Source organism: Oryctolagus cuniculus, chromosome 1, assembly GCF_051225735.1.
Source record: "Oryctolagus cuniculus isolate XC-2025 breed Fujian yellow rabbit chromosome 1, ASM5122573v1, whole genome shotgun sequence".
NCBI lineage: Eukaryota > Metazoa > Chordata > Mammalia > Lagomorpha > Leporidae > Oryctolagus > Oryctolagus cuniculus.
Window position 1 is genome coordinate 237,597,016 of NC_142867.1, and position 24,997 is coordinate 237,622,012.

Consider the following 24,997-nt stretch of genomic DNA (forward strand, 5'->3'; position numbering starts at 1 on the left):
TGCTTTCTCTTTCACAGGAAGGGGCCCGCCTGGGAATCCCCTGAGCTGCCCAGGCTGCGGCGTCACCCGCCCTGGCCACGCGCCCACCAGGGCGTGGGGGGGGGGGTCTCTCGTGGGGGAGGGGCCGGCCTCACGCCCAGCCCCTGCCCGTCCGGGGCCAGGACCCCGAGGGGTCGCGTGGGCAGTGAAGCCCCTTGACCCCAAGCCCTCATCAGCCGCAGGTCTGGGGCCCTTGAACCTGCAGGGGGGACCCCAGCTGTGCCTGCGGCGGTCGTGGCCTCCGTGCGGTCAGCGGGACGCCGGCCTCCCCGAGCGCTACGGGCTGGACCGGGGTCCGGCTCCCGGCTGCAGCCTGGCCCAGCCCTGGCTGCTGCGGCCATTCGGGGAGTGAACTCTCTCTCTCTGCCTCCCAAATAAATACACTTAAATAAATAAAAAGGAAGCAAGTGTGGGCGCGCGGGAGCCCCCAGGGCCACCGACGGGGACACGCGGGAAACAGCGCAGGCGCCAGCGCGAACCCACGTCCCGGGTGACGCGGAGCGACTGCCCGCCGCGCGCTGGGGCCGCCAGGCACACGGCAACGTGGAAACTTCTAGAAGTGAGGCGGAGGTCTTGGCGCCGAGCAGGGAGCAGCCCTGCGCTCGCGGGACCCGGGACCGGGCGAGGCTGCGCACCAGCGGCTCGCCGAGGGGAGGGTGGGCCAGCGCCCCCGGCTCCCCTCCCCGGCACTGGACACCCAGGTCTGCTTGGACAGAGCGGGAGGGAGGCTTAAGTACTCACGCCGCGCCGACCGCCGACCAATCGGCGCCCTCTGCGGTTCTCTGCGCGCTCCTGGTAGGCTGCCGCTTCAGTCCGTCAGGGCGGAGGCACCGCCGCGGGGCAAGTCTGGCCAATCGGCGCCCGCTGCGGTTCCCTGTTCTTCCCTGGTAGGCTCCCGCGTCAGTCCCTCAGGGCGCTCCGGGCGGGACGGCGGCGGGGGCGGCGGCCCGGCGGGCGGTCAGTTCCGGACGCGCGGCGACCGTTGCGTGAGTGGGACGCGGGTCGGGGCGGGCGCGGGTGAGGGTCCCGGGCGGGCGCGGACGGCCGGGGGTTACTGCTCGGCGAGGCCGCGGTCCGGGGCGGTCTGGGGGCGGGGCCGGCCGAGGGGATTTCTCGGAGGGCCGAGCCGGAAGCCGAAAGTCGGAGCGGGGCGGGCGCCGGAAAGTTCGCGAACACCCGCGGCCGTCCACGGGGCGCGCGTGCCCTGGGTCGGCCCCCGCCGTGGCTGCGGCCGTCTCCCGTCCCGCGCCCCGCCTGGCCCCGGGGCGCCGCACGGGCCGTGTGTCCGGCTCTGGCGCCCGCCCACCTGCGGCCGTCCGCCGTTGGCCGGCTTCGCCCGGTGGCCGTGGTCGTGATGGACGTGAAGCCCGAGAGGGGCGGGGAGAAGGCGGGAAGTGGCCGGAGCCCAGGGGCGGCCCCCGGAGCGGGAGAGGACGCGCTTGAGCCGGGGTCTCCCGGCCACGAGCCTCGCGTGTCCGCGTGTCCGCGTGTCCCCGGGCCGAGGAGGTTGGAGGTGCAGGCCGCAGCCAAGTCACAAACGGGACTTCCATTTGCTTGTTTTCGGCAGTTTTATTGCGCTGTGACCTGGAGAGCAGGAAGCTGCCCGGGCCGACTGGTCAGCGCCGGGGTCCCCTCTGAGCAGGGGCCCCGCAGGCCCAGCCTCCGGGAGGTGACCCCGCGGGGCCTGGGCCTGGCCGTCTGCGCCTGGCGTGGTCCGGGTGGCCTCGGTGTTTGCTCGCTGGTACCGCGATGCTGGAGCTGCCCCCGGGCCGGGTGGACGTCCACGTTGCAGTGAGAGCGGGCTGGCCTCTGCTGACCAGTCCCGGGGAGCCTTGAAGGAGCTGCTGGCCGGTGGCCGGGCAGGTTTTTTTTTTTTTTTAAAGAGTTGCTTATTTGAAAAAGTTACAGAGAGGCAGAGAGATACAGAGATACAGAGAGAGAGAGAGAGAGAGAGAGAGAGAGAGGTCTTTCATTCGCTGGTTCACTCCGCAAATGGCCACAGCGGCCAGAGCTGCACCCATCCCCAGCCAGGAGCTCCATCCGGGTCTCCCCCGCGGGTGCAGGGCCCGGGCACTCGGGCATCCTCCACTGCTCTCCCAGGCCACAGCAGAGCTGGATCGGAAGAGGAGCAGCCGGGACTGGAACCGGCGCCCATGTGGGATGCGGGCACTGCAGGCGGTGGCTTTCCCCGCTCCGCCACGGCGCCAGCACTGGCCCCAGCGGTTTTGGGGCCAGAGCACAGGAGTGGGATGCCGTGGGCGTCGCCGTGGGCGGAAGCGTTTTCCCGGAGTAAAGACTTGGTGCCGGCTGTCTCAGCACCGGGTCGTCAGTCCGGTTTGGGCTTCGTTTCTGGCCATGGCCAGTGCCAGCTGCCTGCCCAGGTGGCCGCCACTGTGGTCAGTGTGTGGCCTCTTGGGCCTGGCACGTGGGAAGTCCAGCTGGAGGCTTGGCGGGAGGAGTGTGCAGAGAACGTCGGCCCAGAAGCCGCGGGGTGCGCCGGGAGGGGCGTGCGGCCAAGGCCTTGCCGCCCCGGTCTGCCCCGTGCACTGGCCTGGACGCCGCGCGCAGGGCATGGGTCGCGGTCGTGGCCGCACCACGGTGTCCTTGCCGTAGGCATGAAGGTGTAGAAACAGCCCCCGGGGTCTGACCTGAGAGCCAGCGGTCGGGGCAGCCGGCCTCGGGCCCAGGCTGTGACTCAGGGGGGCACCCGCCGTGCAGCCAGGCGTGGGGGGGTGCGCCCCGAGACTGCTTCCATCCCCACAGCGTGTCTGTTGCCTGGCCAGAGCGCGGAGGCCACGGGGAGGTCGGCATGGGGTCCAGCACTGGGGCTCGGGGGGGGGGGGGGACTGGCTTGACTTGGGCTGCCCTGCGGTTGCTGTGGCAGCTGCCTGGGAGCAGCGCGGGGAGGGAGCGTGGAGGCGTGCGAGGAGGTTGGAGGGGCAGAGCCACGGGGGACCCAGCCCTGCCGCCCACGGCTGAGGAGCGGGGCAGCCTGAGGGCCCTGAGCCGGGGGGAAGCAGTCCGGGGGCCGCGGCTGTGGCCTGGGCCCTGTGGGAGCCGTGTGCTCCCACGGGGGTCCCTGATGCGGTGCAGCCTCCTGGAACTGGACGTGGGTGACGAGGGCAGTGCCCTGCTGTTGGCAGGGACAGCTGGGGCAGTGAGGTCCTGGGGTGCGGGTGGGTCAGGAGCAGAGTCCCCCAGCCAGGGCCGGGCTCGGGGAGGGGCGGGGGCCTTGGGGAGCAGGGCTCGGGGGGGGGCAGGGGCTTTGGGGAGCAGGGCTGGGGAGGGACGGGGGCTTTGGGGAGCAGGGCTCGGGGAGGGGCGGGGGCCTTGGGGAGCAGGGCTCGGGGGGGGCAGGGGCTTTGGGGAGCAGGGCTGGGGAGGGGCGGGGGCTTTGGGGAGCAGGGCTCGGGGAGGGGTGGGGGCTTTGGGGAGCAGGGCTGGGGAGGGGCGGGGGCTTTGGGGAGCAGGGCTGGGGAGGGGCGGGGGCTTTGGGGAGCAGGGCTGGGGAGGGGCGGGGGCTTTGGGGAGCAGGGCTAGGGAGGGGCGGGGGCCTTGGGGAGCAGGGCTGGGGAGGGGCGGGGGCTTTGGGGAGCAGGGCTGGGGGGGCGGGGGCCTTGGGGAGGGCTCCTGGAGTCGGTCGACCTCTCGGTGTTCAGAAGGTTTCTGAACGAGCGCTCGCCCACACCCGGGGCCCTGGAGCGCCCTCTCCTGCCGCTGGCTCTGCTTGAGTGGGCAGTTGGTGGGCCAAGGGGGCTGGCGCTGCGGTGTAGGGGGCTAAGCCTCCGCCTGCAGCTCCGGCATCCCGTGTGGGCATCGGTTCGAGTCCCGGCTGCTCCACTTCCCGTCCAGCTCCCTGCTGTGGCCCAGGTGTTGGGTCCCTGCAGCAGGTGGGAGCCGCCGGGGAGTGCAGCGGCAGATGGAGGACCTCTCTGTCTCTCCCCTCTGTAACTGCCTCTCAAGTAAATAAACACACAAAAAGAGCTGGCACCAAACCTAACGTTTGATGTGACTCAGCCTGAGAAAGCTCCGCTTGGCGGACAACTGCGGCTTTGGAGGGCACTTGGGCCGGGCGCCGGCTGGCGCAGCACCGGCGCGTCCCAGGGCTTAGCGCGGTGCAGCGCGTGGGCCCCGTGGACACGCTGTGGGCTCCTAGTGGAAACGTGGGCCCGAGCGCCCGCAGTGGCCAGGGGTCCCGGCGGGCAGCCTTTCCAGTGGACTGGGCCGCCGGCCGCTCCAGGGGCAGGGTGCCGGGTTTCCAGCCTCAGTGACCCCCTGGTGGGCGACGCCTTCCCTTTGGCTCTCTGTTCTTCTCCCAGGACCTGGCCCCCAGGCGGCCGGGCCTGTGGAGGGCTCCGGCCCTGCTGACCCGCAGAGCAGAGCTAGGGCGCTGGACGCCCCCACGCCACGGGGCGGGGGCGGGTCCTGCCCTCTGTGTCCAAGCCTGGCCTTGAGGTTTCTCTGCCGGTTTTGGTGATCCGAGCCGGGGTTGCAGTGGAGGATCCTGACGGGATTCCTCAGCGGGGGCGTCACCCGAGAGCGGCCGCGCGCGGCGTGCTGTGCTCCGTCCGTGTGCGGCGTGCTGTGCTCCGTCCGTGTGCCGCGTGCTGTGCTCCGTCCACGCCGCGTGCTGTGCTCCGTCCGTGCCGCGTGCTGTGCTCCGTCCATGTGCCGCGTGCTGTGCTCCGTCCGTGCCGCGTGCTGTGCTCCGTCCACGCCGCGTGCTGTGCTCCGTCCGTGCCGCGTGCTGTGCTCCGTCCATGTGCCGCGTGCTGTGCTCCGTCCGTGCCGCGTGCTGTGCTCCGTCCACGCCGCGTGCTGTGCTCCGTCCGTGCCGCGTGCTGTGCTCCGTCCGTGTGCCGCGTGCTGTGCTCCGTCCGTGTGCGGCGTGCTGTGCTCCGTCTGTGCGGCGTGCTGTGCTCCGTCCACGCCGCGTGCTGTGCTCCGTCCGCGTGCCGCGTGCTGTGCTCCGTCCACGCCGCGTGCTGTGCTCCGTCCGTGCCGCGTGCTGTGCTCCGTCCATGTGCCGCGTGCTGTGCTCCGTCCGTGTGCGGCGTGCTGTGCTCCGTCCGCGTGCCGCGTGCTGTGCTCCGTCCACGCCGCGTGCTGTGCTCCGTCCGCGCGCACACTTCTGGCACCAGAAGCCCCCGTGCTGGCTCGGCAAGGCAGCTGCTCCAGTTCTCACACCCTGGGTTTGCTTTGTCCCTTTTTTTTTTTTTTTTTTTTGACAGGCAGAGTTAGACAGTGAGAGAGACAGAGAGAAAGGTCTTCCTTCCGTTGGTTCACCCCCCAAATGGCCGCTATGGCCAGTGCTGCACCGATCCGGAGCCTGGAGCCAGGTGCTTCTCCTGGTCTCCCATGGGGTGCAGGGCCCAAGCACCTGGGCCATCCTCCACTGCACTCCCTGGCCACAGCAGAGAGCTGGCCTGGAAGAGGGGCAACCGGGACAGAATCCGGCGCCCCGACCGGGACTAGAACCCGGTGTGCCGGCGCCGCAAGGCGGAGGATTAGCCTAGTGAGCCGCGGCGCCGGCCCAGCTTTGTCCTTGAATGCGACATAACCGGAATCGGCTGGAGTGCGATTCCGCGTTTGGTCACAGTGACCTTTAACAGAAAGAAGTCTCACGGAGGAAGCCGCAGCTGTAGGAGTGGGCCCGTGTGGGCCGGGCTGGCCGCGGGAGGCGGCCGCGGCTGCACTGAAGCACTGCCTGACCTGGAGGCCCGGGAGGACCTGGCTGTGCGGGTGCCATCTGACCTCGCGTCTGCCACAAAGCCAAGGCCTGGCACGGGCGGGACTGGGGTGCTGAGCTGCTGAGGGCTCAGGCCTCCGGTGCCGTTTCAGGAACGGGGCCCCCTCCCTGGCAGGTGCTGTTGAGGCCAGCACCACCCTGTGGCCAGACCACGCACGCTCAGACCCGCGTGTGCGAGGAGACGCGTGCCTGACCTGCGTGTGCGAGGAGACGCGCCCCAGACCCGCGTGTGCGAGGAGATGCACGCTCAGACCCGCGTGTGGGAGGAGACGTGTGCTCAGACCCGCGTGTGCGAGGAGACGCGCCTCCACCCGCGTGCTGACCTCCTCCTTCCCATGGAGGACGACCGTGCCGCGTTGGTGACTGGCCAGCGTGAGGGAAGGCAGGCGTCCGTGTCACCTGGCCGAGGGCACCCGGGTGCCCAGCGCGCCCTGTCGTGGCGCCTCCGCCCCGTCCCCCGCTTGCCCCGGCCCTGTGCCGGCGGGACTCCTGCCCTGGAATGTCCTGGTTCCCGCAGTACAACGCAGGACGGGGCGTGACGGAATCGGGACGTCCTGAGCGCTCTGGGCCCTGCTCTGGGCCGAGCCTGACCCGCCGGGAGGGAGCCTCTGGCGCGGCGTCCGGGCCTGAGTGTGTCTGCTTCAGAAGCCCTCGTTGTGCGGGGCTGTGGCCCGGGGTGCGAGCACTCGGCTTTGTTCCGGGCCTGGCCACCCTCGGAGCGGCCGGGGCGGGCCGTGTGTCTCGTGGCGAACCCCTGTGAGCTGGGACGTGTGGTCAGAGCGGGCTTGGAGGGGCAGGGGGGAGCAGGGCGAGGAGGGCAGGGGTGGGAGGCGTGGCCAGTGGGGGGCAGCAGAGTGGGGGCCAGGCCCCGGGGCGCCGTCTTCGGGTGGGGGCCGGGCCTGCTGTGAGGGGAGCAGTCCCGGGAGCAGGCAGGCCCCCCGCTGCCTCAGGGCCACGTGGGGGCGCCGCCTCCCCCCGCATTCTGGCCTCCGGAGGGGCCCTTGCTCCCGCAGGGATGGGAGTGAACCCAAGGCCGCGGGGGCCCGCGTAAGGACAGCCTGTTGGTGATGTGGGCCTGCGCCGAGGCTGGCCCTCGCAGTCCCGTCTGGGGCGGCTCGGAGGCCCCCCCATGTCATCCCGGCGCGGGGGGCAGCGTGCCTGCCGCCAGCACAGAAGGGGGAGTGGTTACCACGAGGGCGCTGGCGTGGGCCAGCTCGTCACCTTCCGTCTGCAGCACTTGCCAGGGTCGCACAGGTGCCAGGTCCCCTGGGAGCCTTCCCAGAGGCAGCTCCCTGCTTGACCGCCGGCGGCCCTGCTGGAGCCCCTCCCAGCCGCATGCTGGTTCTCGCCGGGGCAGCCCACGTCCCACGCCCTGCACCAGGCTGCGGAGCCCTGGCCTGGGCACAGGGGACCGGAGCCCAGCTCCGAGACCAGCGGCGTGATGGGGGTGCGCGGTCACAGGTGCCGCTGTGGGGCGGGGAGAAGGCGCTGGGGCGCGGCCGAGGAGAGGACCGGCGCTCTCCGTCTTTCGTGCCTCCAAGCTCCCTGCCGGCCACGTTTCGTGGAAGTCGCCTGCGTCCGTGTGGGCTGACGGCTTCCGCCGGAGGCTTGAGCGCTTACAGGCCACTTGACTGCGCGTGGGGTGGAGGAGAGGCTGGCAGGAGGAAGTGGCCCACGCGTGGGGAGTTGTGGTTCCCTCGCCCTGGGAAGGGGTTGGCGTGTCCTTGGCGCCTGCGCGGCCCTGTGGTGGCGGGGAAGGGCGGAGCCTGCCCTGCACGCGCTGTGGAGGTCAGCACCGCTCACGCGGTCCGGGTTAGCACCCGACAGGCACTGCGGGGAGCGTCTGCGGGTGCGGCCGGGCGGCGCTCGGAGGAGGGGAGAGTGTGGCGTCGTGGCGAGAGCCACCCCTGTGACACCAGCCTTCCGCGTGGGCGCTGCTCGCCACCCGCTCCAGCTCCCTGCTCCGGCCTGCGGAAGATGGCCCACGTGGGCGATCTGGGTGAAGCCTGGCCTGGCCTCGGTCTGGTCCCCTGGTCTGGGAGTGAGCCCGTGGGGGACTGGCCTCTGTGTCACGGGAAGGCAGCTGTGCAGTGTGGACAGCTGGGTGCGGCCGTGGCCGCGAAGACCTCGGCGTCCCTGTGCGCAGCGGGAGGCCGCGCTGTCTCGTGGCCAGGGCCGCGTGTGTTCTGGGCGGAGCTGTGACACGCTCTGTGCTCTCCCTCAGGGCTTCCCGGCGTGGGGGTCCCAGTGCTCATGGCTGCAGCCAGCGTGACGCCCCCCGACTCGCTAGAGCTGCTGCAGCCCGGCTTCTCCACGAGCCTCCTGGGGACCAGGTTGGAGGCCAAGTACCTGTGCTCGGCCTGCAGGAACGTGCTGCGGAGGCCCTTCCAGGCCCAGTGCGGCCACCGCTACTGCTGCTTCTGCCTGACCAGCATCCTCAGGTGCGGAGGCCCAGGAGGCCCAGGCGGCCGCACGGACCAGGGCGGGCCCGGGTGTGACTCCCCTGGGCGACCAGGCCTCCAGACGTGCTTCCACTGGGCAGCACTGTTTCGGGGTGCGTGGCTGCGTGCACACTGGGCGCTTGTCGGTGTGCCCGTCTGCTCCCTGGTTTACGCTTTAGAGAGCCGGACGGGCCTGGGGCGGCGCGACCGGGAGACGCGTGTGGCGCTGAGGCCCCGTTCCCACGGTGGCTCTCGGAGGCGCTGCTCACGGGGCGTGTGCCCGTCGGCGTCTGGGCGTGGGCTCGGCTTGTCTGCGCTCGGGCAGACGCCCACGGGGTTCTCTCCCCCCAGCTCGGGGCCTCAGAACTGCGCCGCCTGCGTCCGGGAGGGCATCTACGAAGAAGGCGTGTCCATCTTAGAGAGCACTTCCGTAAGTCGGCTCGGACGCCCACAGAGCCGGCCGCGCCGGTGAAGGGCTGCCAGGCACGCCGCGGCTGCGTGGGCTGGGAGGGTGGGCGGCGGGGGGCGTGCTCGGGCCTGCCCCTGGAGGGCTGCTGCAGGGGCCGGCCCCGGCTTCAGCTAGAGGAGGCCTAACCGGGCTTGCGTCCCCCAGGCCTTTCCCGACAATGCCGCCCGCAGAGAGGTGGAGAGCCTGCCCGCCGTGTGTCCCAACGACGGCTGCACCTGGAAGGGCACCCTGAAGGACTACGAGGTGAGGAGCCCGCCGTGCGGTCACTCTCCTGTCCCAGCAGCGCCCCCCGCCCGGGCCCGGGCCGACGCCTGGTGACGTCCTTGGGCTCCGGAGCGCCTGGGGTCCGGGGTTGGGTCCCGCGTGAGATGCCCGTCCGGTCTGGGCCTCCGGGTCCCCTTCTGTCGCTGGGAGTGCCTGCCACGGCGGGCTGAGCTGGCGGGAGCGTGGACTGGTGCCGCGTCGCCCGTGTCCTCGGGGGTGTCGTGCTCTGGCTGGTGTTGTCCCTGGAAGTGACCTCGTAGCCGCTGCGTCTGTCCTGTGGCCGCAGAAGGCAGAGGCCGGGCCAGCCCCTGACATGCACGTCCTTCGGTTGTGTGGGCCGGGCTGGCCTGTGTCCCTGCCAGCGCGCTGGGGACTGCGCCGTGACCACGTCAGCTGACCCCGGCCACGAGGCCCGGGCTCGGCGCCGTGCGGGGCCGCAGCAGCACGTTCCCCGTGGCCGTGCGCGCCCGTGGGGCTCAGGAGCGCTGTGCTGCCGCAGAGGGCAGATGCCCACGCGAGGTGCCTCAGTGGTCACAGCCGTAGGGACGCACGGCGGTCGCCGGCGTGGGCTCTCGAGGTGGGGGCGCCTCGGTGCCGGGCCCAGGAGAAGCCCCCCGCCCCGCCCCGCCAGGGAGCTGGGCCCGGGGCTGCCCTGCGGCTTGGAGCTGGGACCGCGGGTCGCAGGTGCTCGTGCGGTGCTGCCTCCTGTGTCCTCAGACCAGCGCTGCCCGCGCTCTGTGGGCTCGGCCTGCCTTTGTCTTTGCCAGAGCGCGGCTCTGCCCGCGGCCAGGGTGCATCGGCTCGGCGCTCTCCTGTCTGGTGGCCCAGCGCCCGCTCCAGGCCGCTCGCGCCGCGGTGGGCACAGGCCCCGAGCGAGGCCCCGTGTGGTGTGCGCCCCCGCCCGCGTCCCCCGCCCCCACGCCCCCCTGTTGTGTCTGCAATGGGAGGTGATGGCTCAGGGCGTCTCCTGGGGGGGTGGGTGCTGGCTGCGCCCTGGGCGAGCGCCGGGCTCGGCCTCCTCTGGGGCCCCGAGCAGCCGTGTGGCCGCCGGCGGAGGACTGGGACTGCAGGCCCGCGGGTCGGAAAGTCCCTGGCCGTGCCTCGGAGAGCTCTGGAAAGCCCCTGCCAGGAGAGGCCGGCGGCGTGGGAGGAGCGGGCGGGCGCTGGGACCGGCCTGGCCGCGATGTTGTTGTTGATAAAGCCTCCCGCTGGCGTCAGTGAGCGTCATGGGGACGCAGACGCACGCCGGGCAGGGGCGCCGCGCCGCCGCCTCGACCCCCGCCCTGCGCCCCCCCCCCGCCCTGCGCCGCCCGAATCCCAGCCCCCCGCCCCTCCCCTCCCTGCCGCGTCTGCTCGACCCCCGCCCTGCGCCCCCCCCCCGCCCTGCGCCGCCCGAATCCCAGCCCCCCGCCCCTCCCCCCCCCCCCCCCCGCCGCGTCTGCTCGACCCCGGCCCTGCGCCGCCCGAATCCCCGCCCCCCGCCCCTCCCCTCCCTGCCGCGTCTGCTCGACCCCCGCCCTGCGCCCCCCCCCCGCCCTGCGCCGCCCGAATCCCAGCCCCCCGCCCCTCCCCCCCCCCCGCCGCGTCTGCTCGACCTAACCCTAACCTCGGCCCCCGCCCGCTCGGCTGTCACTCAAGCACACCCAGGATGAGACTTTTCTCGGTAATTTGTTCGGTAGTGATGTTTCCTTGGAGAAGTGAGGGACGTGAGAATGCTGCTGGGAGTCTGAGTCTGTCCCCTAAGGCCGCCTCCGTGGGGCCGCGGTGGACAGCCGTGGCTCCCTTAGGCACTGGGGCCCTCAGCAGCCCAGGCGGCGCCATGGTGGAGGTGCCCGCCAGCGGCCAGTGGCCCGCGGGTCGCAGGTGCTCTGTGCGGTGCAGAGAGGGGCCGGGGCTGGCCAGGGGCCTCATCTGGGTCTCCCGTGGGTGCAGGCCCCTGCTTTCCCAGGACCATGAGCAGGGAGCTGGATGGGAAGTAGAGCAGCCAGGACTTGAACTGGCACCCGTACGGGAGGCCGGGTCACAGGAAGTGCTGTACCTGCTGCACCAGGGCGCTGTGCCCAAGCACGGAGCTCTGACCGTGGGCTGGGAGGGGCCGCGCGGTGGCCCGGGTCACGGCCCCACAGCCCCCACACTTTTTCTGGCGTGTTATTATTGTACGTTTATTTATTTCTTTGACAGGCAGAGTTAGGGAGACACGGAGGAGTCCTCCGAGTGCCGGCTCACTGCCCAGATGGCCGCAGCGGCCGGCGCGGGGGTGCGTGCCGGGGCCCAGGCTCGTGAGCCGTCTTCTGCTGCTCTCGGGTCGGAAGTGGAGCAGCTGGGACTTGAACCAGCGCCTGTATGGGATGCCGGCGCTGCAGGCGGCTTTTCCCGCTACGCCACAGCGCCGGCCCCACGTTTCTGGATTCCTAAGTCAGCTCTGAGACTCGATGTCACCCTGAGTACGTTAGGCGCCCGTGCTTGGCGTCAGCGCTCCACCGGCCAGGGCGGCTGCTGGACCTGGGAGTGGGCCGGCAGCTGTGGCCACACAGGGGTAGCACGGCCGTGCCGGCCCCAGCCACTTGGTCCTGATGGCCCTGCCCTGCCCTGCCCTGCCCTGGCTCGGGGGGCCCAGCACTTGGGCTACGCTTACCTGCCTGCTGCCCCAGAGGTGCTGCCCCCACTACGAGGAGACGTTGGCTCACCAGAAACCCACCCGCTCCCGGGACTGGGAGGAGCCCCCCCCCGGCCGAGCCCCGACTCGTGGGCCTGGCGAGCTCCCTTTGTGGTCAGAGCTCAGTGAGACGGACCGGGCGGGGGGACGAGTCCTCGGATCCGGATCCCTGGGGACAGGAGGTAGAATGGGGGCGACGGGTTGGGGGGCCGTGGCGTGAGGGTCTCGTGGGGACAGATTGTCCTGGAGACGGACGGTGCGCGTGTGCTGCCCGGCCCGCCTGTGCCCTCGGGAACGGTCGCGGCGAGTTCTAGGCCCCTGCCGCCCCCAGGAGAGGCCAGGACGGAGCTCCTGTTCCCGGCTTCGGCTTGGCCCAGCTCTGGCTGCCGTGGTGATCTGGGGAGTGACCCCACACGTGGGAGATCCTGTCTCCCTCCCTGCCTCTCCCTCGTTCTCTGCCGTTCAAATACGTAAAATAAGTCTTTAAAGCAAACCAAGACTAGCGCGGCGAGTCGAGCCAGCCCCCAGGACCCCACAGCCCCGCTCCTCCACGCTCCTGCCCGGGCAGCCCCGGGCCCCTGGCTTCGGCCTGGTCTGGCTCGGCTGTGGCAGGCATCTGGGGAGGGAACCGGGTGGGGGAGACTCTGACGCAGACGGGGAAGAGAGGAGCGGCTTAGCCAGCGGCGCTCCCCGGGCCGGGCCGCGTCCCGACGCGCGCCCCCTTGGCTGCGCCTGCCTCTGCTGCCGCTCACTGCTCTCCCGCGAAGCCGCGCTGCAGGCCCACTTTGCACTCCCCGCGCCTCCAAACACGCACCGAGAATTTGGCCTGCCCGCCCCTCCACACACGCCGGTGCCTGCACCGCCGGGCTAGCCCTCACCGCGGGAGCTCTGGCCTCCCTGGGCAGTCCCTGGCGGCTCAGCCGGCTCCTGTCACCCCGGCCGGGCAGTCGGCAAGGTCCCAGGTGGGCAGCGCAGACCCCCGAGCTCCCGGGACTCGACCTGGGCTTCGCTCCCACCCTTCCACTCTGCCCGACAGCCCTGCCCGGGCTGCCCCTGTGTTCGCTGAGTGAGCGTTCGCGTGGCGGTCAGCGCAGGACGGCTGGGCCGGCCGTGGGGATGGCAGCTCATCGGCCCTCGCGCCCTGGCCTGCGTCCGCTCTGCCTTGGGCTGCCTCCCACAGCTCCCCGCCGGCGACAGCGGGCGCTGGGGGTGCAGCCCCTTCTGTCAGAGCCCCGAGGGCCCCGTGCAGAGGACGGCCCGCAGCAGGGCAGGGGTCGGGCAGGCGGCCGTGCGGGGTGCGCGCTGCTGACGCCTGCTTGTGTCGGCAGAGCTGCCACGAGGGACACTGCCTGTTCCTGCTGACCGAGTGCCCGGCCTGCAAAGGCCTGGTCCGCCTCGGCGAGAGGGAGCAGCACGCCGAGCACGAGTGCCCCGAGCGGAGTCTGAGCTGCCGGCACTGCCGGGCGCCCTGCGGCCGGGCAGACATGGAGGTGAGCTGGCAGGGCCGGGCGGGCGGAGCTGCGGGAGGACCCCCGTGTTTCCCAGGAACCCGAGCAGCTCCGCCCTGTCTCGTTAACCGCGTCTGTCGGGGTGCGAGTCGGGGCAGCCCCCGGGCCTTGGTCTGCTGTCCTGCAGGCAGGGGAGGAAGTGAGCACGTCTGAGCGGGCCAGTGCCGCGGGCAGGCTTCCCGGCCGGCTCCCTGCCGACCCGCCTGGAGAGCAGCAGAGAGGCCCCGAGGACCTGGACGGAGGCTCGCCTGGCCGTGGTGCCACCTGGGGGTGGAGCGGCAGGTGCAGGACGGCTCCTCCCTCCTCGGGCCGGCTGCGCTGGCAGGAGCCGGATCGCAAGTGGAGCAGCTAGAACTCCCTCCCCCTCCCTCCTTCCCTCCCTCTCCCTCCCTCCCCCTCCCTCCCTCCCTCCCTCTCTCCCTCCGTCTCTCTCCCTCTCTCCCTCCCTCCCTCCCTCCCTCTCCCTCCCTCTCTCTCTCCCTCTCCCTCCCTCCCCCTCCCTCTCTCTTTCCCTCCCTCCCTCCTCCTCCCTCTCTCTCTCCCTCCCTCCCTCTCTCTCTCCCTCCCTCCCTCCCTCTCTCCCTCCCTCTCCCTTTCTCCCTCCCTCCCTCCCTCTCTCCCCTCCCTCTCCCTCCCTCCCTCCCTCTCTCCCTCTCTCTCTCCCTCTCCCTCCCTCCCCCTCCCTCTCTCTTTCCCTCCCTCCCTCCTCCTCCCTCTCTCTCTCCCTCCCTCCCTCCCTCTCCCTCCCTCTCTCTCTCCCTCTCCCTCCCTCCCCCTCCCTCTCTCTTTCCCCTCCCTCCCTCCTCCTCCCTCTCTCTCTCCCTCCCTCCCTCCTCTCTTTCCCTCCTCCCTCCCTCTACCTCTCTTCCTCTCTCCCTCCCCCTCTCCCTCCCTCTCTCCCTCCTTCCCTCCCTCTCCCTCCCTCCCTCTACCTCTCTTCCTCTCTCCCTCCCCCTCTCCCTCCCTCTCTCCCTCCTTCCCTCCCTCTCCCTCCCTCCCTCATCCCTCCATCCCTCTCCCTCCCTCCCTCCCTCTCTTTCTTCCTCCCTCCCTCTCTCTCCCCCTCCCTCCCTCTCCCTCTCCCCCTCTCGCCCTCTCTCCCTCTCTCTCTCCCTCTCCCTCCCTCCCCCTCCCTCCCTCTCCCTCCTTCCCTCCCTCCCTCTCCCTCTCACGCCCTCTCTCCCTCTCTCCCCCCTCCCCCTCCCTCTCTCCCCTTCTCTCTCCCCCTCTCCTCCCTCCCTCCCTCTCCCTCCATCCCTCTCCTCCCTCCCTCCCTCTCCCTCCCTCCCTCCCTCCCTCTCTCCTCCCCTCTCGCCCTCCCTCTCCCCCTCTCGCCCTCTCTCCCTCCCTCCCTCTCTCTCTCCCCCCTCTCCTCCCTCCCTCTCTCTCCCTCCATCCCTCTCCCCTCTCTCTCCCTCTCTCCCTCCCCCTCCCTCCCTCCCTCTCCCTCTCCCCCTCTCGCCCTCTCTCCCTCCCTCTCTCTCCCTCCCTCTCTCTCTCCCCCTCTCCCTCCCTCCCTTCCTCTCTCTCTCTCCCTCTCTCTCTTTCCCTCCCCCTCTCTCTCTCCCTCTCTCTCTCTCTCTCTCCCTCCCTCCCTCTCTCCCCACCCCTCATTAATTAAGAAACACAGATGCTATGAAGGTCACTGAGTGGCGTCTCTGGAGTCTGGGGCTGACCGTGGAGCTGCCTCAGGCCCTGTGTGCCCGTGCCCGTGGCTCATACGCCCTCTGCTTCCCCCTAAGGCTCACCATGAGGTCTGCCCCAAGTTCCCCTTGACGTGCGACGGCTGCGGCAGGAAGAAGATCGCCCGGGAGAAGGTACGCTGTCAGCGGGCGCGGGGCCTGGCCTCGGGGACACGGCTGCTGTGATGTGGGGGCCTGGCCTCGGGGACACGGCTGCTGTGATGTGGGGGCCTGGCCTCGGGGACACGGCTGTCAGCGGGCGGGGGCCTGGCCTCGGGGACACGGCTGCCAGCGGGCGGGGGCCTGGCCTCGGGGACACGGCTGTCAGCGGGCGGGGGCCTGGCCTCGGGGTCACGGCTGCTGTGGCGTGGGGGCCGCATCCGGGCCCTGGCTCCCCTGGGGTGAGGGCTTCTTAGTCCCCCCACTCTCCACATGCTGGTCGAGAAACACCGGTCTTTCTTTTACATTTATTTATTTGAAAGGGTTACAGGGGAGGCGGGAGCCGGGGGCAGGGCCTGAGCGCTGGGGCCGTGTGGCGCTGCGTTTGTCAGGCGCGTCTGCAGGGAGCCCCGAGACACTGGCCTTGACCTCAGCTGGTCACGGCAGCTGTGGCGTGGGCACGGAGCTGGGGAGGCCGCAGTCCGCTCTGGCAGCGACGGGGTGTCGAGGGCGGGGCCCCCTCCTCGCCCTCAGCTCTGTGCCCACGGGTGTGAGCTGCTCTGGGCGCACCTGGGAAGCAGGAGGTTGGAACCGCGCACTTCCCCGGCCTCTGCCTCGCCGGCTGCAGGAAGGGCGGCGGTGGCTCCTTGCCGGGCTGCGCCTGACACCTGACACGGCGTCCTAGGCCCTGCCCGTCTGGTTTGCCTCAGTCAGACACTGGTCACGGGGCAGTGAGCTGAAGTACCACTCGGGACAGCTGTGTGTCTGCTGCACTGTCCACTCCGGCCCACTTCCTGCCTGCAGGGGACGGCTCCAGGGCGTGGGGACCCCGATGGGGCTCCAGGCTTCGGGCTGTGGCCTGGCCCAGCCCCAGCTGTGGTGGGCATTCGGGGATAAACCAGCAGACGGAGGGCCCTCTCTCTGCCCCCATCTCTGCCCCCATCTCTCTCCCCCTATCTCTCTCCCCCCCGTCTCTCTCTCTCTTTCTGTCTCTCCCTGTGCCTTTCCAAATAAAATGAAAATGAGTAATAATTTCTGAAAATACCCATGGCAGGTGCGTTTTCTTAAGAAACCATGATTTTCCCTACGCCAGCTTGACATGCTGCCTGTTTCACATGCAGAGTGTGTGTCTGTGTGTGCCTGTGTGTGTGTGTCTCTATCTGTGTGTGCCTGTGTGTGTGTGTCTCTATCTGTGTGTGCCTGTGTGTGTGTGTCTATATCTGTGTGTGCCTGTGTGTGTGTGTCTATATCTGTGTGTGTCTATATCTGTGTGTGCCTGTGTGTGTGTGTCTATATCTGTGTGTGCCTGTGTGTGTGTGTCTATATCTGTGTGTGTCTGTGTGTGTGTGTCTATATCTGTGTGTGCCTGTGTGTGTGTGTCTATATCTGTGTGTGTCTGTGTTGTGTGTGTCTATATCCGTATCTGTGTGTGTGGCAGGGTCTCACCCTGGGTTCTGGCGCTGGTTCACGCCTGTGCCTGTCTTGTGTCCGCATTTGCAGGCTCATCAGGTGTCTGATTTCTGTAAGCCCCGCCCCCCCATCTCAGCCTGAGCCCAGACACCCGACTCCCGGGCCCTGGGCCCACCCGTTCTGGTGACAGGTGCAGACGCCCAGGGGCTCCGCCCGGCCCCGCGCAGGCTCCTGACACGTGAGCCCACTGCCGCCTCTCCCGCAGGTGTGCACCCACAGTGTGCAGGCAGCTTGGAGGACAGGGCCCTGGGTCCGGTCGGTGCCTCGCAGGATGGGCAGGGGGAGAACGCTGGCTGCTTGTAGTTTCAGGACCACGTCAGGACGTGTGGCCGGTGCCGGGTGCCGTGCAGGTTCCACGCGGTCGGCTGCTCCGAGGTGGTGAGTGCGGGGCCCTGACCGGACGCGCTCCGCCTGCAGCCACGGCGCCTCCCTCGCGCCAGCCCTCAGGTCGCCCCGCCCAGCTCAGCCCCAGGCAGCTCCGGCCACCCGTTGCTGGTGGTCTCACGGTGTCCCTGGCTCTTGCCCCTGCCGTCTGAGTGCTCACGTGTGCCCACCTGGCACCTGGCACCTCCCTCATGGCCAGGCGGGCGTCAGACTCGCCGGCTGGCACATGCTGTCGCCGCGTCACCCTGGTCCCCTCTGTCCGCCAGCTCTTGCCGAGCCCCTCGGGGAGGAGGAGGGCTTGGCTGGGAGGCCACGCCCCCTAACCCGGGCGGGGGGGGGGGGCTGCCAGTCTGGTGTCAGGGTGGAATGTGTGGAGTCGGGGCAGAGACAGGAGGCACCCCCAGCACACAGCCCGGAGACCCCCGCGGGGCCCGCCCCCAGGGCCAGGCCGCTCCGGGAGCGTCCCGCTGCTGACCGAGAGCCTAAAGCGGGGGTTGAGGCCCTGCAGGAGTCCCGGCCCGGCCCTGTGCGGCACCTGCTGTCTCACTGCTCACCGCAGCCCCGCGGAGCACCCCACGGGGGGGGCTGAGCCTCCGGCGGGACACGCCGTTCATTTGGGTTTTCTTTTAAGTTTTAAGTTTTTGAAGGAATCTCTGACATTCATAAGTCTTGTTGTAGAAATTTGAAATGTTTGCAGTCGAATGTATTTAAGGAAGCTCAGTGTTAGAATCTACTGCTGCTGGCGCCGCGGCTCACTAGGCTAATCCTCCGCCTGCAGCGCCAGCACACCGGGTTCTAGTCCCGGTCGGGGCGCCGGATTCTGTCCCGGTTGCCCCTCTTCCAGGCCAGCTCTCTGCTGTGGCCAGGGAGTGCAGTGGAGGATGGCCCAGGTGCTTGGGCCCTGCACCCCATGGGAGACCAGGAGAAGCACCTGGCTCCTGGCTTCAGATCAGCGCAGCGCTGGCCACAGCGGCCATTGGAGGGTGAACCAACGGCAAAGGAAGACCTTTCTCTCTGTCTCTCTCTCTGTCTCTCTCTCTGTCTCTCTCACTGTTCACTCTGCCTGTCAAAAAAAAAAAAAAAGAAAAAAAAAAGAATCTACTGCTGTCTCCATCTTCCCTTAGGTCAGCTTTTTTTTTTTTTTTTAAGTATTTATTTATTTACTTGAGAGGAGAGTTAGAGAGAGAGAGGTCTTCCATCTGCTGGTTCACTCCTCAATTGGCCACAACGGCCAGAGCTGGGCTAATCCAAAGCCAGGAGCCAGGAGCTTCTTCCGGGTCTCCCACGCGGGTGCAGGGGCCCAAGCACTTGGGCCATCCTCCACTGCTTTCCCAGGCCACAAGAAGTGGAGCAGCCGGGACTCAAACCAGCGCCCACAGGGGATGCCGGCACTGCAGGTGGCAGCTTTACCCACAGCGCCGGCCCTAGTCGACTTTTTCTTAATGGTAGTTTTTTGTTTTTTTCTTTCCTTTTTATTGCTTTGAGAGCGACAGCGAGTTCCCATCTGCTGGGTCAGTCCTAGATGCCTGCGACTGCTGGGCTGGGCTCTCGTCTGCGTCTCCCACGTGGGTGTCGGGCCAGGGCTTGACCTCCCTGCTGCCCCCGGGGAGTTTGTCAGTGGGCAGCTGCAGTCGGGCCAGGCCGGACATTGCCACGTGGGATGCCTGAGCCAGCATCTGCCATCTCCTGTCTGATACCAGGGAGGCTGTGAGAGCAGGCAAGGTGCACGGAGAGCTAGAGACAGTGACCGGTGCTGGCAGGCCTGGGCGTGCGGGCCCCGGTGTCGCCGGGCACCCTGACTGCCCCGTCCCGAGTCCTGAGCCGCCCCGTGTCCCAGGTGGAGGCGGAGAGGCAGCAGGAGCACGAGGCGCAGCGGCTGCGGGAGCACCTGGCCCTGCTGCTGGGCTCCGTCCTGGACGCGGAGCCCCTGCTGGGCGAGCGGCGCCCGGCGGCGCCGGAGCTGCTGCAGCGGTGCGAGGCGCTGGAGCGCAAGACGGCCACCTTCGAGAACATCGTGTGCGTCCTGAACCGCGAGGTGGAGAGGGTGGCCGTGACCGCCGAGGCCTGCGGCCGGCAGCACCGGCTGGACCAGGACAAGATCGAGGCCCTGAGTAACAAGGTGTGTGCGGGGCAGGTGGGGGCAGGTGGGGCGGCCCGCGCCCAGCCCACGCCCCTTCCTGCCTGCGCCTGCCCCAAGGGACCCAACTCGGGAGGCCCCGGGGTCTGACGGGCGAAACCCGTTCCTCCCAGCCCCCACCCAGGTAGCCGGGGGCTGGCGAGGGGGCCGCCCTCGTGACGGCGGCCTTGGCCCGCAGGTGCAGCAGCTGGAGCGGAGCCTCGGCCTCAAGGACCTGGCCCTGGCCGACCTGCAGCAGAAGGTTCTGGAGATGGAGGCGTCCACGCACGACGGGGTCCTCATCTGGAAGATCTCGGACTTCGCCAGGAAGCGCCAGGAGGCCGTGGCTGGCCGCACGCCGGCCATCTTCTCCCCAGGTGGGTCCTGGGCCCCCACGCGCTGCCTCGCCGTCCGGGCCGTGGGGAGTGGCCCCGGGGGCCTGGTCGGCGCTTCTGTCCCCGCAGGTGGGGGTCGGTGCCAGGCCAGCTGCTCCCTTGTTGGCGCGGCCAAGCGTGGGCAGGGGGGCCGGGGTGGCCGTGTGGGTGACACCCGTCACCAGGGGGTGGGGCAAGGCAGCGCTGGGGTCCCACAGCTGCGGGAGGCAGGAGCCGGAGGGTGCTTCTCAGCTCGCTCTCCCTCGCGACGGCTGTGCACGGGGACTTCTCTGGGCAATCCTGCTGGGAGGGGCTGGACGCAGTCCCCCGTGCCCGCCCACGGCTGGGAGGGGCTGGCCGCCGTCCCCCGTGCCCGCCCACAGCCTGCAGGGGCACCCACCCGTGGGTTGAGGTCCGCCTGGCTCCCACGCTAGGCAGAAGGCCTCCTGTGGGCGCTCGTCCCCATGGGCCAGGCAGCAGGCTGGAATCGGCATTGACGTAGGCTGAAACTGTCGGGGTCCCCGAATCAGGGCACTCTGGAGCCCACGGCCAGCAGGACACCCCCAGTGCACTCACACGTGTTTGCCGGGAGTGGGCTGGCAGCCGTGGAGGTGCAGACCCCGGCTGTAGGCACGTGCTCAGGGTCATGCGAAGGCGGCTTGGCCGTGGGAGGCAGAGGCCGAGAGCGGGGGCTGTGCCGTCCGAGCAGGGAGGGCGAGGGCGCCCCTACTCCGGGGAGGGGTCCGTTGCCTTCCCCCACTCCGAGCTTCCTGGGGTCCCCTGGCTGCTGGGGTGGGGCTGACTCCCCCAGTCAGCCCAGGCGCCTGCCCAGCGGTCGGGGCCCCGTCCGGGCCTGGTGACACCTGCTGCTGGCCTTCACGGGGACCGTGGACGGGTCCTGTGCCATGACACCGCCTGTGCTGGTCTCCGTCCAGCAGGCGTCTCCGGGGCCCGGGCCGTGGCCTGCCCTCCGTGGCTGTGCAGGGCCTGGGCTGGGAGCCGTGGTTCTGGCCATGTTGCTCCCCTCCCCCAGCTCTGCGGTTTGTGCCCTCAGCCGCAGTCTCTGTGACCCCCAGAACCCAGCGTCTGCTCCCCAGGAGGGGCTGCCGGCTGGGACGCGGCCGCCCTGCCGGCTCACCCGCCCCGGGCCGCCCCAGCCTTCTACACCAGCAGGTACGGCTACAAGATGTGTCTGCGCATCTACCTGAACGGCGACGGCACCGGCCGGGGGACGCACCTGTCGCTCTTCTTCGTGGTGATGCGAGGCCCGAACGACGCCCTCCTGCGGTGGCCTTTTAACCAGAAGGTGGGAGAGGCCTCTACGCAGGCGCGCTGGGCACCTGGGGCCTCGGCTGGCAGGGGCCTGGGGCAGGGCGGGCGGCTGAGCCAGGAGGGGTCTCCCCATGCTCGGTGCTGGCCTCAGGGCCCCAGACCCAGTGGTCGGAAGACGGCCCCCAGGCACGTTGGGAGGGGCCTGTGCCGGGAGTGAGGTCTGCCCGGAGTCCGCGTCTGGCTGAGGAGCCGACGGCCCAGGGACGGCCGGAGTGACAGCAGCCGCGTCCCTCTCCCCAGGGGCTGGCACCGTTGTCCCAGCCACAGCCACAGCCCCCGCCCCCGGAGGAGGAGCAGCAGAGGGGCCGTGCGAGGCCCCAGGGACCTCGTCCCTCGTGGGGCGTCCGGAGCCTGGTCCCGGTCCCCTCAGCAGTGTGCACATGTCAGGGAGGGGCCGCGGCCCGTCGGGGCCTGGGTCACGTGCCGGCTCCCCCCTTGATTTTGTTGGTTTATTTGTTTTTTTAAGATTTATTTACTTGAAAGGCAAAGTTAGAGAGAGAGGTCTTCCGTCTGCTCATCCACTCTCCACAGGACTGTAATGGCCAGAGCTGGGCCAGGCCGAAGCCGGGAGCCAGGAGCTTCGTCCAGGTCTCCACGTGGTGCAGGGGCCCAAATACCTGGGCATCGCCCACTGCTCTCCCAGGCCACAGCAGGGAGCTGGATCGGAGTGGAGCAGCCGGGACGCGAACTGGCGCCCGTGTGGGCTGCCGGCGTCACAGGCTGCGGCCTCACCTCCACGCCACGACCCTGGCCCCTGGAGATGCCTGGTGCTGACTCAGCGGGGCTCCTGCAGCCACGTGGGAGGCCCAGGAGAAGTCCCGGCCTCGGCCCGGCCGCGCCCTGGCTCTTGTGGGTGTTTGGGGAGTGAACCAGCAGGCAAAGAATCTCTGTCTCTGGGCCGGTGCTCCGTGGTGCAGCAGGCGAGGCCACCGCCTGCAGTGCCGGCTGCCCCTCTGGGCTCCGGTTCAAGTCCCAGCTGCTCCACTTGGGATCCGGCACCCTGCTGACGCACCTGGGAAAGCAGAGGAGGACGGCCCAGGGCTTGGATCCTCCCCCCGTTCAGGTAGATGACCCGGAGGAAGCTCAGGCTCCTGGCTGTGGTCTGGCCCAGGCCCGGCCGCTGCGGCCATTCGGGGAGGGAACCAGCGGATGGAAGACCTCTCTCTCTCTCCCTCTCAAATTCTGACATTCAAAATAAATCTTGTTAAAAGTGTTAAAAGATACATTAATCTAGTTGAAAGACAGAGTGATGGAGAGAGAGGGAGACAGGTTTTCCATCCGCTGGTTCACTCCCCAGATGTCGGCAGCAGCCAGGGCGGGGCCAGGCCAAAGCCAGGAGCCAGGAGCTCCGTCCAGGTCCCCCTTGGGTGCAGGCCCGGGCACCTGGGTCGTGGTCATCGCCTGCTGCCCCAGGGAGCGGCTGGGGCCGGAGCCGGTGCTGTGCTAACGATGGTGACACCGGCACCACAAGCAGCTTGCCCTGGTGTGCCAGCCACTGGCTCTGGAACCCGGGCCCCGCCGGGTGAGACAGTGCGCTCTTGGGAGGCGGGCTGCGGGCGCTGAGCCCGCCCCTCGGCCTGCCCTCCAGGTGACCCTGATGCTGCTGGACCAGAACAACCGGGAGCACGTGATTGACGCCTTCCGGCCGGACGTGACCTCGTCCTCCTTCCAGAGGCCGGTCAGCGACATGAACATCGCCAGCGGCTGCCCCCTCTTCTGCCCCGTCTCCAAGATGGAGGCCAAGAACTCGTACGTGCGGGACGACGCCATCTTCATCAAGGCCATCGTGGACCTGACAGGGCTCTAGCTGCCTCCGTGGGCCGGGGAGGAGCCGCACCAGGGCAGGCGGGGCCAGGCGGGGCCAGGCGGGCTGCAGCCCCACGTGCTGTCCTCGGGTGGGCCCGGGTGGGCCCGGCTCCCGGCCCCAGCGCTGCCCAGTGAAGGGCGGGGCCTCGCCCGGGGTGGGGTCTCGTGGCTGCTGGCCGCAGAGCGAGGAGCCCCCAGCAGCTGCGTTCTGCGCTCGGGCCCTGGACGGCGGGGAGCGTTGTCAGAGCCCTAGGTCGGTGTCCAGACGGGAGACCCTGGCCGGGAGTCCTGGCAGGCCCGTGGGCGGGGCGGGCTCCGGCCGTGGGCCGTCCCTGCTGGACGCGGTGTGTAGGGCGGAGCCCCGCCCCGTGGGCGGCGTGCTTGTGCCGTCAGCTGAGGGGCACGCGTGATTAAACCGTGGACGTCTCGTGAGTGCTGTGGGTCGGCTCTGCTTGTGTGCGGCCCCCCCGCCCCCCCCCCCGCGTTCTCCTGGGCGAGGCCGCCCCCTGCAGGCCCACAGCTGGCTGTGCGGGAGGGGTGAGGCGTGCCTGCAGCCGGGGGTGGGGCCCAGGCCTTGCCCCGGCCGCCCCGTGCTCTGCAGCTCTGAGGTGACTCTGACTGGGGTATAGGTTCCTGTTTCTAGCTGGGGGGGTTGGTTTTTAATTATTTATTTGAAAGACCGAGGTTTCCTGTTTTCACTTCCTGAACGCCCTGGTCTCGGGGCGGCAGGGACCCTCGGAGGCGCACGTTGGCAGGAAGCTGGAATCAGACGGGAGGCACAGCCGGACTCGAACCCAGGACCTCTGGCTGCGGGACGTGGGTGTCTGCGGCGACACCATAACCACGTGGCAGTGCCCACACGGGTGTGCGCTGGCCCTCCCCTCACTGCCGTGACACACGCCTGCTCCGTGTGCCACTGCTGGGGCGGTTGGGAGGCCCGGGCCAGCTTGCTCCGGTCTCGGCCGTCTCCAGCCGCCTGTGGGCGGTGACGAGGGACTGGGATCTGGCGAGTGCTGAGGCGGCTCGGCTCCGGCCCGCCCCAGGACGGCTGCCCCGGCCGGCCCTCCCGGGGGCGCAGTGGCTCTGCTGTGGGGGCCCGTGCTCCTAGGCCTGGGTTCCACGCCCCGTGGGCCCTGTTGTCGCGTGTGAGCTGGTTCACACGCCAGCAGGCAGCTGCAGGCTGGACCAGTGGCGCAGCCAGGGCGGAAGCCCAAGCCCGTGGACGCCGGCCTCGGCCGAGCGCCCGCCCCTCGTGTCTGGCGTCGGTGGTCCGGGACTGAATGCTGGCTGCCTCCCGGTGCTGGAGCACCGCGCTGGCCGTCCCCCAGCCCGTGCCGCCTACGACGGGATGTGGCTTCCCCAAGGCGTCTCTGTCTCTGAAACGCAGAGCTGGGGGGGGTGGGGGGAGCTGCGTGTGCCCACTGCCCAGGTGGCAGCGATGGCCAGGCAGAGCCCGGGGCCCGGAACTCCATCGGGGCCCCGGCGTGGTAGCAGGCAGCTGGCCCGGGGCCTGCGGCAGACTGCTCTCCTGAGCTGTGACTATCAGGGAGATGTTTAAAGGGAGAAAGGGAAAAATAAAGGCTGGACGGAGGGAGAGCGAGGGGGCTGGGGGGTCAGGAAGGACCGCAGCTCGGCCCTGTGCGGGCTGGGCGCTGTCTGCCGGCAGCCAGCCCCTGGGGTGTTCACGCCGGCGGCAGCCGTGTGCTGAGCTGCCCGAGACGGGCAGAGTGGGAGCGCGCGTGACGGGCACTCCCAGGCGCTGGCTGCGAGGTCACAGCTGAAGACCAGGACCGCAGGCCGCCCAAGCGTGGCGAGACGGTGTCCACAGCCAAGGGCCTGGGGAGAGCGGATCTCAGCGCTGATGTAGGACCCGGACAGCTGTCAGTTCTAAGCAGGAGAGGCTTGGGGGCTCCGGGCTACACAGGCCTGGGGGGGCTCAAGCCCCGGCTGCGCCACTTCCGTTCCAGCTCTGCTGTGGCCTGGGAGAGCAGTGGGAGGGAGTGCCTGCACTCAGGAGACCTGGGAAGCTCCTGGCTCCCGCCTGCGTGCCCCAGCCCTGACCACGTGGTGTTTGGGGAGTCAGTCTTCTGTCCACTGGTTCATTCCCCAAATGACCACGATGGCCAGGCCTGAGCCAGGACACAGCCTGCAGCCAGCTTGTTCCTGTCTCCCAGTGGGTGCAGGGGCCCGAGCACTTGGCGCACCCTCCGCCACTCTCCCGGGCCACCTGCAGGGGGCTGGCGCCCAGGCCATGGAGGCCCCTGGGCTGTGTCCCGGGCTCATCTGCACAGCGCACGAGCCCCTCGTTCTAGCCCCAGCCGCCCCTCTCAGACCTGTCCCCAGCAAGGCCCGGCCCAGGATGGAGGTGCCCGCACCAGCGCCCGTGCCATGGGGAACAGCTGGGTCCCCTGTGCAGGCAGGGCACACAGTGTCCACTGCTTACCCCCGAGGCCCGGCGCCCTCCCCACCCTCCCCCTCACTACCACAAGGGGGGGCCCTCGGTGAGGGAGGGAGGCCAGGCAGGTTCCAGCTGGGCAGCCCCTCCCCC

At 69.7% G+C, this 24,997-nt stretch overlaps 1 protein-coding gene across 4 annotated transcripts; it reads left to right on the forward strand.

Moving 5' to 3' along the window:
* Positions 1-887: 887 nt before the first annotated feature.
* Positions 888-22,881, forward strand: TRAF2 (TNF receptor associated factor 2). 4 transcript variants are annotated; one of them, XM_070059402.2, is made up of 11 exons: positions 888-1,025; positions 8,013-8,229; positions 8,581-8,659; positions 8,843-8,941; positions 12,947-13,108; positions 14,869-14,943; positions 16,741-16,815; positions 18,659-18,940; positions 19,137-19,314; positions 20,469-20,617; positions 22,232-22,881. In XM_070059402.2, the coding sequence occupies exons 2-11, from the start codon at positions 8,042-8,044 to the stop codon at positions 22,448-22,450; spliced, it is 1,506 nt and encodes a 501-aa protein (XP_069915503.2). In that variant the 5' UTR covers positions 888-1,025; positions 8,013-8,041; the 3' UTR covers positions 22,451-22,881. The 4 variants fall into 4 exon arrangements, 3 of the variants coding, with proteins under 3 accessions (XP_069915503.2, XP_089178973.1, XP_089178974.1); XR_016226930.1 differs by having other exon boundaries at positions 900-1,025; positions 19,072-19,314; XM_089322847.1 differs by having other exon boundaries at positions 902-1,025; positions 19,143-19,314.
* Positions 22,882-24,997: the final 2,116 nt, after the last annotated feature.

Coding starts and splice junctions, on each gene's coding strand:
- TRAF2 (XM_070059402.2), top strand. CDS start 8,042: ATGGCTGCAGCCAGCGTGACGCCCCCCGACTCGCTAGAGCTGCTGCAG. Junction 8,942..12,946: donor GCACCCTGAAGGACTACGAG/GTGAGGAGCCCG, acceptor TTGTGTCGGCAG/AGCTGCCACGAGGGACACTG. Junction 16,816..18,658: donor CGGTCGGCTGCTCCGAGGTG/GTGAGTGCGGGG, acceptor CCCGTGTCCCAG/GTGGAGGCGGAGAGGCAGCA.